The sequence below is a fragment of the Melanotaenia boesemani genome, chromosome 10 (assembly GCF_017639745.1).
Source record: "Melanotaenia boesemani isolate fMelBoe1 chromosome 10, fMelBoe1.pri, whole genome shotgun sequence".
Taxonomy (NCBI): domain Eukaryota; kingdom Metazoa; phylum Chordata; class Actinopteri; order Atheriniformes; family Melanotaeniidae; genus Melanotaenia; species Melanotaenia boesemani.
In genome coordinates, this window is record NC_055691.1 from 20,210,288 (window position 1) to 20,224,113 (window position 13,826).

The 13,826-nt window shown below is 37.8% G+C and overlaps 1 protein-coding gene across 4 annotated transcripts; it reads right to left on the reverse strand.

Annotated features, from left to right (window-relative positions):
• Window positions 1-4,880: 4,880 nt before the first annotated feature.
• LOC121646891 lies at window positions 4,881-13,282 on the reverse strand. 4 transcript variants are annotated; one of them, XM_041995976.1, is made up of 3 exons: window positions 13,197-13,282; window positions 12,215-12,969; window positions 4,881-6,199 (listed from the first exon to the last, which is right to left on the reverse strand). In XM_041995976.1, exons 2-3 carry the CDS (start codon window positions 12,962-12,964, stop codon window positions 5,675-5,677), a joined length of 1,275 nt encoding a protein of 424 aa, XP_041851910.1. In that variant the 5' UTR covers window positions 12,965-12,969; window positions 13,197-13,282; the 3' UTR covers window positions 4,881-5,674. The 4 variants fall into 4 exon arrangements, 3 of the variants coding, with proteins under 3 accessions (XP_041851910.1, XP_041851909.1, XP_041851908.1); XR_006011728.1 differs by lacking the exon at window positions 4,881-6,199 and adding an exon at window positions 7,970-9,840 and having other exon boundaries at window positions 11,000-12,969; XM_041995975.1 differs by lacking the exons at window positions 12,215-12,969; window positions 13,197-13,282 and adding an exon at window positions 7,173-7,888 and having other exon boundaries at window positions 4,881-6,954.
• Window positions 13,283-13,826: the final 544 nt, after the last annotated feature.

A 13,826-nucleotide genomic window follows, 5' to 3' on the forward strand; every position in this document is an offset into this window, starting at 1 on the left:
TTTATTAAATGCTTTCACCTGCACCAGTCTGCCTCCTGCCTCTTAAAGCCTGCATTTGGGTCCTCTCGTCCACGGCTTTTGTGACATTAATCGTGAAATTAATTTTCTCATACAAATGCAAAGTAAAGCTGGCATACAAATATTCTGCATGTTTGTGCATTAATACAGGCTGCCATAAAATGTGCAGCAGAGCTCTCAGCTCACTGGCAGTTTACTTTAGAAGTGTAATCCACATCAGGTTTCAGCTGCATTGAAGCCTTTTGCAAATAACTTTGCCTCCAGAGAAGTATTTTGTCAGACAGCAGCCAGTCATTTGGCTTTGCTATATCAGCTTGTAACTATGGCAACCACACACCTATACAACGGGCCAAAGCACCTCCGTAGGGAAATGGGATTTCAGAGCCCTCGTTAAAGGGCACATCAGTGACTCATCCATCACTCTAAAGGCAATGGATAAATTGACTACCATCTGGGCACAGCTTGTGTTCTCCAAAGTGGAAGGTGAGAGATTTAAGTGCCAAATATCAGTTGTAAAAGCTAGGATATGGTGGAAGAAAAGAAAAAAATAATAATTTAATGGCATTTCACTAAAGACCATAAGTTTTTGTTGGCCACTTTTGTAATTCACATTAATGAAGTAAATAAGAGACCCAATGAATTCAGTCATTTGAATTTGTCAGGCAAGTGAAATTGTATTTATTTTTCTTTTAAATGTCTATCTTTAACTCAGTAACTTAGATTTTAAAATATGCAATAACGTCCCAGCTGCCCGTGGGATGTGATTTAAGAGTTTAAACTAAATGCAATTTTAGACCCAGGGCTCATTGTACCTGAGGACACAGCTGCTGACTTTGCTTTCCTTTCCAATCACAACTGCACATATCATCACACAGAATAATTAAACAATAATAGACATGACAGGAAAAAATGTGGTTGAACAAATTTTACATGCCAGCCATTGCTGAAATTGAGACACATTTTACTGCCACACTACTCTTTCGTACGGAAGCATAGAGCTGTCACCCAAATTAAAAAAAAAATAGTGGGACCTTATCATGTTATATCTTGATACATTTATTGTAAGAACATGAAACACAAAGTTGTTGCGACTTAGAAATATTGGAGTGACTGAGTGTGTGTGTTTATTGTTTAACAGGTACCAGTGGTTGTCTTCTAGAATTATATTGGCTATTTGCACTGCTGGGACTGGCAGAATTAAGTTGCCATCATGACACAAAGTCGCAGTCCGGTCTGGTTTAAGGGTGCAAAGTCTATAGCAAGTGGAAGGGGACACAGTGTCCTCCAACTTTACTGTTGTCAGTTCTCTCTTTGCCTCAGCACAGCATGATGTACAAGTATGAAGACATTTCTCTGATCTACTGCATGCACAGTTTTCTCATTTGACAAATACAGTCCACATTTTATAATAAAATGTATCACGTTATAATGTGATATGTTTCACACTTTTACAATACAACCTTCAGGTTATAACACGATAAGTTCCCTTTTTTAATTTATTATTTTTATTTAGGTGACAGCTCCACCCTTCTGTACTTTGGTTATATAGCAGATAACTCATTTTCTTTTGTAACCACAAACATGTGCACTTAATCCACCACAATTAAGCTCTAATTGAACTGCTGCTGTAAGAGCACATTTCCACCTCTCATTGAGTACAAAGACACTTTAATGTGTACAGCATGACCCAGCCATCAACCCACAGATGGTCAGTCTTGGTCTGATGACAGTAGTGTATCTACTGTTTATCAGGGTTTGTTGCAACAAACCCCCTCGGGCAAAAGAGTCATGTCTACATTTCATATCCTGAATCCCATTATTGAATGTCATAAAGTACAGCAAATATTGATCCTATTTGTTCTGGGTGTTGGTGGTTGTGGCACTTGTATATCAAAGGTGTTTGCTTCTGATAAGGACACTCAAACGAAATCTTTTCAAATACAAGAAAAGAGACGCTCACATCCCTGCAGCTCATTAGCCCCAGACACTAGTTTGATGCAGTTTCTATAGCACTACTTAAATTTGATAAGAACCTATTAGTTACAACATTTACCTAAAAAATTACAGTCATGCTTGCTTGAAGAAAATCACTATAACTGTAGATTCTGCATAACTTAACAGCAATTAGTAAATTGCCTTACCTTGCCTTGAAGTTGCACACTGAACTTAACAAATATCCCACACCTCATCCTCCCTTTCCAAACATACAGATGGAACTACAGTACACATGGTAGAACAAGACTATACAATGAACACCTCACTGTAGAACTGGTTAGATACAACCTGCTTAAAGGTAGTGTAAAAACTTTTCACATGATTCTAAACGACAAAATATGCATATTTACTGGCCACTTTATTTATTGTTGGCACCAGGTTTGACTCCCTTTTCTCTTCAGAATTATCTTGAATGTTTATTCAACAAGGCGTTGGAAACATTGCTCAGAGATTTTGATCCATACTTACATGACAGCATCACACAGTTGCTGCAGATTTGTCAGCTGTACATCCATGATGAGAATCTGCTGTTCCACCACATCCTGAAGGTCTATTGGACTGAGATCTGCTGACAAACAGCAGATTCAACTGGTTGAAAACCTGTCTGAAAGACTGGTTTTCAAGCAGGAAGTTTCAGATGCCAGATTCAGATGGTTGGGTCAGAATTTGGAGTAAACAACATGAAATGGGCATGGATTCATTCTGCCTGGAAAACATGGATCCATTCTGATTTCACCAATGGCCTCCACAGTCACCAGATCTCAGTCCAATAGAGCACTGTTGGCATGTGATGGAACAGGAGATTCTCACCATGGATGGGCAGCCAACAAACTCTATGGCAACTGTGTGAAGCTATCAGGTCAATATTGATTAAAGTATCTGAGAAATGTTTTCAACTCCTTATTGAATCTATGCCATGAAGAATCAGTGCAGTTGTGAAGGCAGAAGGGGATCCAACCTGTGTATTCAGAGATGGTATTCTGCACACACTGTTTGGAAACTAGTAACATGGACCGAATAAAGTGGCCGATGAGTGATGCAATCCTTAATAGACTGACAATCCTATTCAGCAAGACAAAGAGTATCAAAAGTTAGGCCACTCAACTGTCTTTTTTGTTTCTGTGCATATGACACCCGGCTGTTAGTTTTCATGATTCTGGCTTTGTTCCTTGGTTTACTTTAATGTTTCACATTTGGGTCTTGTTTGGTTTATGTGTTTTGGTATTTAAGTTCTTAAGTTTCAGTGGTCTGTGTTTTTTCGTGTTTAGGGTCATGTTCTGTGTTTTTTGGTTTCTGCTCATTAGTTCATCTGGTCTGTTAGTTCCTTAGTGCATTTAAAATATTGGTTTCAGCTCCTCCTTGGCCAGTTCTGGCTTTCTTATAGTTAGTCCATGTTTTTGCCTTTAGTTCAGAGCCAGTTAAAGGTGACTTGAGCTTTGTGACGTGGTGAATTATCCTGCTGGAACTATCAGAAAACGATAAACTGTGGTCATAAAGGGTTGGGCATGGTTGGCAACAATATTCAGGTAGACTGTGGCATTTAAGGGGTCCAAAGTATGCCAAGAAAATATCCCCCACACAATTAAACCACAAGCAGCACAGTGAGCTGTTAATACAAGTCAGATGGATCTATGCTGTTTATGGTAAAAAATGCATCATCTGCCATCTGACTCATCAGACCAGTCATCTTCGACTGTTTAAACTTGGAGAGCCTGTGAATTATTAAGTAGAACGGAAACTGCCAAAATCAAAATTAAATTCAGAAATATAAAAGTGGCTTAATAAACAAACTGATATGCCAATAAATTATACAAATTTAAAATAGTTTTTCAGTTAAGAAACTCATAAAATGAGGCATATATTTCTATTTCTATTGTCATTTTCATACAGTTTTAATTTAACTTTGTATTAATTGTGATGACCCTCTGACTTCATATAGGTCAGACTGAATTATAAATATTTACTTAAATATTAAATTATGTATTAATCACCCTAAAAGGTGATTAATATTCTGAGTAGATGTTATTTGCTTCTGGTAGTACAAGCCAAATGGAAACTGACTGGAGGAGAGTGAAGTTAATGCCTTTCACGGCTTTCCCAAGCATGGTAGCTGTGGCAGCCGATGAATCACTAGTTTCAGACATCCAGCTGAGGTGAGTGCTGGAGTAAGCAGATAGGTAGATATTGATTTTCTTTCTTTTTTTCCCAGACATATAGAGAGCTACAAAATGTTTAGCTCATTAGTGTACAGTAGCTCTGACAGGCATTAACCTTCAGCTATACATTTCAGTTCCCTTTGATAAAAGGTTACTGGTACTGTGAAAGTTAGGTTGTTACATTAAATGGGCTTTGGATCAAAATAGAGTTATTTAGAGCTAATATTGGAGTCTGGAAGGAGTTGATCTGAAATATGGTGAATGGTTTTGGCATTTTGCATTGTTGGCAGGCTTTTCTTGATCAGTTCCTGCCATTTAAATTTAGGATAAACAGGAAATGACTACATTTGCATTTATGTTGCCAGTAGATTTGAAGTTACCATAATTAATTGCACCCTTTAAAAAGCTTGTTACAAAACTGCTCCAGGTCAAAATATCATAGAAACAACACAATCTCAAAGTGAGAGCTCAACATCTTATTTGTTATTCCCACTGTAAATATAAGAATTTAAACTGTGGTTTGACTTTTCCAGTCTAAAGTAGTTTGGACATCAACCCTGTGTCATTATGAACATGATGCTAAAGGTCTCTTAATCCTAACAAAACTGGGATTTCAGTAGCAGTGTTTCCCTTTACATAACTAAATTCTTCTTTATATTTTTTCTTCATCAAATCTTAAACAAAACACTGCAGCGACTTTTTATTCTGTTTGTTTTTTGTCCAACAGTTATTTATGTGGCATATGACATATAACATAAGCTCTTTTCAATGAGGAATAACATGTCTTTGGATGTTTTTATAATCCCTAAGGGGCAAATTATTACACAGTCAGTGACATAATCATCAGAAAAACAGTAACAAGGAGATAAAAAATACAACAAAACAAACAGCACGTTCAGTTATTTCAGATGCCAAAAGAAACTCAAACAGAAGTTTTCTACCTGTTCTTTCAGATTCTTTCTGCCGCAGATATCTTTAGTTTGGATCAGCAAGAATTGACTGTCCATGTGTAGATGAGGAATATAATCAAAGATTGTGTCTACACTTTGTTGCCTTTGTGCTCAAACACAGGAGTGTGTCCACAAGCTTCATTTACTGTTGGAATCATACACGCCTGCCGTGAGAAGTTCAGTCTGTATCCCATAGCAACAGTTTCACTGATAAATGTTAATGTTAATCTTTGCATGAAGGTAATTTTCATGTATATGTCTTATTTTCTGCAGTAGGTTCATGATTTTTAGTGGATTCTGGGGTAAATGATAATCACCTTTTAAAGCAATAGTTTGTTCAAGAGGACTGTTATATGATTGGCTCAGGATGACAATGCAGTTTTGAAAACCCCTGAATAAAAGATCAAGTGACAGGTTTAAAACTGCACCTATTATCAGTACAAAATCAAGATTCATGGCAAATTATATGCAAAAATCCCTATTACAAAAACTTGAATGAGCCAAATTTAAATAAAAGTGACAATTGCTGCATTATCATACATCCTGAAGCTCTGCTTACTTCCATTCCCCCTTGTTCAGCTGCTGGGAGACGTACTGACAGAAACACACTCCTCCCTCCAGGTGACTCTTGTAGTTGAGCTGGGGAAATGGAAAGTGCCTTTTAGCAAGGCAGCAGGCATAACCAGAAGAGAAGAAATGTAATGCTCTTTGAAACATTTCTTCTGCACTAACGTGGTCGCGGAAAGTTTCTCCAAATTCCTGTTTGCAGCCATCTAGAGAAACATACACCAGGTGAATTTTTGAATTGGACTGACAGCCCATTAACACCTTCTCTGCAGAGAGCAATGTGTTTGCCTTACCTATAGCTTTCTGCAGCTCCCTCACAATGTACTTCTCATCATCCTTCTTCCAAAGGCTAATCTGAATTATCAACCCCAGCGCAGTGCAGATAAAAATAATCATAATTGTACTTATATAATAAATCCCAGGTATTGGAAAAGAATAGATTCTGAATGGACAAGTAGCACCAATAACAACAAAATAGGCTATCAATAATGCTGAAAACAATACAGCGGCAATGTAGATCAGTACTCTAACCCAAACAGGTCGCAGCCATACTTTAGTCTGAGAGACACTGTTGACAATCCTCAGCGCCTCTCTGTACTTGTCTTTGTCTTCAATGACAAGGCGCAGTTGGTCTGGTACCTCCATGTCACTGAACTGGCCAGAATCCCATTTATTGAGTCCTTCATCATTGACAGCTGTCAAAGGCTGCAGGGCCTTCCCATTGTAGATGGAAGGAGGCTGGAAAGGGACGACGGTGGACCCCTGAAGCTGCTGGTTGGGAGTGCAGAGCACTTTAAGCAGCTTATTTATAAAGTCAGGGTCATTAGCCTCAAGGTAAGTAAGGTGACAGAGGTGGACAGGAACCTGGACTTCTGACTGCAGCATTACTGGGATGATGGGCTTCCTCTCTAGACAGTCTCTAAACAGAGACATGTTGGCCTCTAGGAGACACCACCGACTCCTCACAAACTCTTGGCTGAGAACCAGCAGGACCTTCTGGCTCTCTTGGATGCATTCGGACATGTTTTCTAACACGGTGCGACCAGGAGTGAAGTCACGCTCATGGTAGCAGACCTGCAGGCTGTAGGACTCCAGATGGTTGATGAGAGAGTGGGTCCACTGGTAGTCGGTGCTGCTGTAGCTAATGAAGACGTGGTAACTTTCACCATCTCTCAGAGTGGTAGGAACACAAACATCAGGTAAGTCTGGGACAGTGGACTGTGGCTGAATATTGGGAGTTTCCAATGAATTTTGTGCCTCCATAATATCTAAATAGTTGAAAAAGAAGCAGAACAAACATTGTTTGTAAAACGACTCGGCACATAAAACCATTTCCTGATGCCGTGCAGCCCTACTGCACAATGAAACTTACTCAGCAGAAATTTGTTTACTGCCTTTCAAAAGCTGCACATTACATTTTTGAGGAAGTAAATTCATGTTAAAAACAGACATTTAAGATACAACACACAACAAAGAACTTTCTTACCTCTTTATGGCACAGTTAATTCAAGTCAGATATATCTAGTAAAAAGTAGTCACACTATCTGGCTGAACAGAAGCCAAAAATAAATCCAGGAAACGAAATTGTGCATTTACAGTAAATCTTCTCAAACTGTTAAAGGGACAGGCCACCCTCTGCCTCTGTTCCTTGTGGGTTATTTAAAAAAGTCAACTGCACCCAAAGGCATGGAAGCTTGGTGTGTGTGTGTGTGTGTGTGTGTGTGTGTGTGTGTGTGTGTGTGTGTGTGTGTGTGTGTGTGTGTGTGTGTGTACCAAGGAATTAGCCTCTGTTGTGCCACAGCCACCACTGCTGCTATAAGGAAATCATATCAAACGTATTGATTTAGCTTCTGTCTGATCAGTACTCCTTTGTTGTGCAAAAATCTCTTCTCAAAAACCTACAGTCATATAACCACTATCTCTTCTCCCAGAGACCTCTGTTACCAACCTGGAAGACTCTGATCCTCCTACTCTTTTGTTTTGTCACAGTACCTGTCAATGTTCTATAAATATCTGTACATCTTTTTTTTATTTATTTTTTATTATTATTATTAAACTCATCTTCTCCTCTGTTTTCTGTGGCCAGCCTGTGAACAAACCTTAGCATTTGTGTATTCCATCAAATTAACTGAGAGGTGCAAAGGAAAAATTATACAATGGCTTGCCAACAACAAAAGAGAAAGTAAGAGAATAGGTAACAAGATTCTTCACTGTTGTCAGAGGCTTAAGTTATAGCACTGTTTTGTCCTGTTTTAAAACATTGATCTTAAGTCTTACCACAGGGACCACAATGCTGCTATTAGCCCCATCCAACCACCCTTCTTTTCTCCTTATGTGGACCTTCTGGCTTGATAAATGACAGACTTGACAGTGATGTCTGCCCCACTGTGGAAACATGAAGTGCACTTCCCTTGTGCTGCTTATGGACAGAATTATGGCCTGTATTTAAGGGTATGAGGTACAGATTTTGCCATTTCAGTTGAATGTTTTCATGTCTTCTGACTAAAGTTTCACTCGGGCTCTTCTGTTAAATAGTAGTAGTAATAGTATCCGGTCACTTGCATTGACATATTATGCATCTAGAGATTTTGGGCATGGTAGCGTCAGACGGGTAATAATAGAAATCCCTAATGCTTCTTGTAGAAAAGTTAATGATTCACACTCTCCAATCAAAGAGGTGACTCTTAAGTCCTACATGTGTAAGAAAGGTCATCTAGAAAAGATTACTTTATTGAGTCACTATATTGTTTGTGTCAGTGACCCAGGGCCATTTAATATCTGAGATATTGAAAACCAATAGGGAATTCCATTTATCAAAGATACCTTCCTGTCTGAGTTGATATTAAAAAAAAAAAAAAAAAAAAAAAAAAAAACAATTCTGGAGATATAAAAATTCAACAGTACAAACTCCTCTGACTTTTTCCCAGAAATCAGGCTCCTCAAATTGTTACACCAATGCAAAACTACTATAAACTATAAAAGTTCCTGGCCTCAGGGAGGGAAAACTGTGAAAGGCATCTTAATGAGTTTATGGTCTCAGTTGTGAGTTCAAATCAACACAGTTTGATGTTAATCTTTTAAAAATGTAGTCCCATTTCCAATAAAATATATGATTAACCTTTTAATGTTAAAAAAAAGAAGAAAAAGAAATTGTGGGAAAATCAGGAACAAGATGAGAGATGTGGTTTTGTCAATCTTTTACATCATGGACTGTGCACAAGTGACACTTGTCTCACTCAGCACATTAGGGCTGAGGGGGGAACTTCTTTTAGCCTCAAAGTGAAATATGTGTGTCATGTATATACAGGGCCGGTGCTACCCACTTGGGTGCCCTAAACCCAACTGCTTTGTGGTGGCCCCCTTTTGTTTTTTTGCTTAGTTTGTTGTTTTTGTTGTTTTGTTTGTTTGTTTGTTTTTATCTAATAGCTATTACAAAATTAAAATAAAGCACTTTTCATACATAAGTAGCACACAGTGTTTTACATAATAAAATGTACACAAAAACAATGTTTGCTAATAAAAAGAATATAAAATAGCAAACTATAACACAAAGTTAAATTATGAAACAAAAGAAAATAGCACTTCCAACATACCTGGAACTTTACTCCATCCATATCTAGCACATCCAATGTGGCTAGGTATTGTCACTAATTTCCTGAATTAATTCAATTCACAACAGCCTATTTCAATTCAGTTTCAATTAAATCCAGTTATATTATATTCATATAACTATACATATAACATATAACATATATAACATAACAATATACATTCATTTACAGCTAATTGTGTAACAATACCTATTTTTCTTACAAATTAAACACATTCTCAGGTAACTATTTTTTTTATAAAACCCTTAGTCTTTTTACTTGACAATCAAAATCTGTTATCTGGGAGTAATCAGATTACTGTAACAATAATCTGAATGATGAGAGTTTCTGCGTTCCTTTCACTGCTCGCCATTGTTTGTCAAACAGAAGAGTTAATCTTAGATTTCTGTACAAAAATGACTGTTTTAGAACAACATCTCGCAGGAAAATATTATCAATATACAGAATGATTCAATTTAAAATTGGTGAAATAATGATTCATAGCTACTGAACATTTCAATGTGGGATACATCAACATTCAGTGCTTAGCTTGGAGTGTTTTTACTATGGGATAAGCTTTGTGCCACTGGGGAGCAAATCTGAATTCTTTATATTTGAATTTGAATCATTCAATTTGAATCTGAATGTGCCTGTTTGAATAATTGCTTTAAAAAACTGAATCCAAATTACCATATTTGATATTGAATCTTTGTTTTTTGAATGTGTATATTGGTAAAGTTGAAACGTTTGTATTTGAAAAAATTCATTCCCTAATTCATTTTCATAGTTCAGTTTCAGTTCTCTCCATTCAAATTCAGATCTGAAATACAAATTCAGATCTGAAATTCAAATTCAGATCTGAAATTCAAATTCATTGATGGTTATTGCATTGATTATTTAATATCAAAATGGAACAGATCTGGAAAGTTACTATATATATATATATATATATATATATATACACACACATACACATATATATGTAGTATATTTTATGTGTTAAAAAAAATAATGACACGTTTATTGTTATCAATAAGCGATAATACTAAAATGTTTCCAAACCAATGCAAAAAAAAAAGCTGGTCCGTTATAGCTTACATGGTGTATGTACGTCACTTGAGGTGCAGATTAATCTGTGCAAACTTCCACATATTTTTCTTGTATTAGGAGTTACCACTAATGTGAAAAGTCTGCAACCAGCCCACAGTGGCAAACCGCTGAGACCGTTGAGGAAATGGTAACTACCGCTACAGAAACGGCAAGTGCCATTGCAGGAACAGTAACTGCCGTTGTAGCGAAAGTGGCTGGCATGGTTCTTAGCGTTTCTCCATTTCTTTCTCTCTCTCTCTCCCCGCCGCCACCCTCCCCTCGCCCTCCCTCTGCTCGTAGCTGTTGAGAACAACTGCACAAAACTGACGTTACTCCATCTGAGATCGACTAGTTTTGCCTCACGTCAGGTCCCGGATGTGTGGCACAAAAGTTTGAATTTCAGATCTGAATTTGTATTTCAGATCTGAATTTGAATTTCAGATCTGAATTTTTCACACCACAATACACATAAAAAAAAAAACAAAGATTCAATATCAAATATGATCATTTGGATTCAGTTTTTTGAAGCAATTATTCAAACAGGCATATTCAGATTCAAATTGAATGATTCAAATTCAAATATAAAGAATTCAGATTCCCTCCCCAGTGGCACAAAGCTTATCCCATATTTTACCCCCTTCATTTTGGTTTGCATTTGCTCCAAAGGAAAGTTATATGGCATTAAAAACAAAAATGTTGGATAGGCAAGTCTGAATATTCCTTCTAGCATAACACTTCATTTTTTTGTCCTATAAATGACATGACAATTTTAAAAGAAAGAGTCATTAATCACTACAAGAAATGTGGATTTCTTCCTAGATAACAGCTAATATATCCCATTTACAAAGAAAGCATAAACTACATTTGAAGACAAATCGATACAGATTCATTTTACAGTTTAAGTTAAATTAACTTAAAACCTGCTGCCATAAGAGTCAATCACAACACTTATAAAATGTTTTCCATTTGCATAAACATATGCAAATGGAATACTCTTTGCATGAAGGTAATTTTCATGTATTTGTCTTATTTTCTTCAGTAGGTTCATGATTTTTAGTGGATTCTGGGGTAAATGAAAATCACCTTTTAAAGCAATAGTTTGTTCAAGAGGACTGTTATATGATTGGCTCAGGATGACAATGCAGTTTTGAAAAGCCCTGAATGACAGATCAAATGACAGGTTTAAAACTGCACCTATTATCAGTACAAAATCAAGATTCATGGCAAATTATATGCAAAAATCCCTATTACAAAAACTTGAATGAGCCAAATTTAAATAAAAGTGACAATTGCTGCATTATCATACATCCTGAAGCTCTGCCTACTTCCATTCCCCCTTGTTCAACTGTTGGGAAACGTACTGACAGAAACACACTCCTCCCTCCAGGTGACTCTTGTAGTTGAGCTGGGGAAACGGAAAGTGCCTTTTAGCAAGGCAGCAGGCATAACCAGAAGAGAAGAAATGTAATGCTCTTTGAAACATTTCTTCTGCACTAACGTGGTCGCGGAAAGTTTCTCCAAATTCCCGTTTGCAGCCGTCTAGAGAAACATACACCAGGTGAATTTTTGAATTGGACTGACAGCCCATTAACACCTTCTCTGCAGAGAGCAATGTGTTTGCCTTACCTATAGCTTTCTGCAGCTCCCTCACAATGTACTTCTCATCATCCTTCTTCCAAAGGCTAATCTGAATTATCAACCCCAGTACAGTGCAACCGAAACAAACAAGAATTATACAAACATAAAAAACCCTAGGATTTGGAAAACAATCGACACAATAGACAACACCAACAACAAAAATAAAAGCAAAATAGACCATCAATGATAATGAAAATAATACAGCGGCAATGTAGATCAGTACTCTAACCCAAACAGGTCGCAGCCATACTTTAGTCTGAGAGACACTGTTGACAATCCTCAGAGCCTCTCTGTACTTGTCTTTGTCTTCAATGATCAGGCGCAGTTGGTCTGGTACCTCCATGTCACTGAACTGGCCAGAATCCCATTTATTGAGTCCTTCATCATTGACAGCTTTCAAAGGCTGCAGGGCCTTCCCATTGTAGATGGAAGGAGGCTGGAAAGGGATGACGGTGGACCCCTGAAGCTGCTGGTTGGGAGTGCAGAGCACTTTAAGCAGCTTATTTATAAAGTCAGGGTCATTAGCCTCAAGGTAAGTAAGGTGACAGAGGTGGACAGGAACCTGGACTTCTGGCTGCAGCATCACTGGGATGATGGGCTTCCTCTCTAGACAGTCTCTAAACAGAGACATGTTGGCCTCTAGGAGACACCACCGACTCCTCACAAACTCTTGGCTGAGAACCAGCAGGACCTTCTGGCTCTCTTGGATGCATTCGGACATGTTCTCTAACACGGTGCGACCAGGAGTGAAGTCACGCTCATGGTAGCAGACCTGCAGGCTGTAGGACTCCAGATGGTCGATGAGAGAGTGGGTCCACTGGTAGTCGGTGCTGCTGTAGCTAATGAAGACGTGGTAACTTTCACCATCTCTCAGAGTGGTAGGAACACAAACATCAGGTAAGTCTGGGACAGTGGACTGTGGCTGAATATTGGGAGTTTCCAATGAATTTTGTGCCTCCATAATATCTAAATAGTTGAAAAAGAAGTTTAACTTAAAGATAAAACATTGTTTGTAAAACGACTCGGCACATAAAACCATTTCCTGATGCCGTGCAGCCCTACTGCACAATGAAACTTACTCAGCAGAAATTTGTTTACCGCCTTTCAAAAGCTGCACATTACATTTTTGAGGGAGTAAATTCATGTTAAAATCAGACATTTAAGATACAACACACAACAAAGAACTTTCTTACCTCTTTATGGCACAGTTAATTCAAGTCAGATATATCTAGTAAAAAGTAGTCACACTATCTGGCTGAACAGAAGCCAAAAATAAATCCAGGAAACTTCTCAAACTGTTAAAGGGACAGGCCACCCTCTGCCTCTGTTCCTTGTTGGTTATTTAAAAAAGTCAGCTGCACCTAAAGGGAAGCTTGGTGTGTGTGTGTGTGTGTGTGTGTGTGTGTGTGTGTGTGTGTGTGTGTGTGTGTGTGTGTGTGTGTGTGTGTGTTAGAGTGAGCTTTTAGGAAACTGATACTTTGCCCAACACCTTGTGGATGACTTGCATTGTGACATTCTTTTCTTCTGTCGTCACCAGCTAGGAGACATATTAACCTTTTAATCGATACAGACTCATTTTACAGTTTAACTTAAATTAACTTAAAACCTGCTGCCGTAAGAGTCAATCACAACACTTATAAAATGTTTTCCATTTGCATAAACATACAAATTCCAAAATCTGCTTTGCATTAGCTGTCATTCAATGAGATTTTTACTTTGTTTGCAACTAATGTATTACAACAATTTATAGGTTGTGGACAGGTGATGAGAGGGTGGAAGTCGCAGTGGAAACATTATGCATATGTGTCCATCTTTTGTTTGTA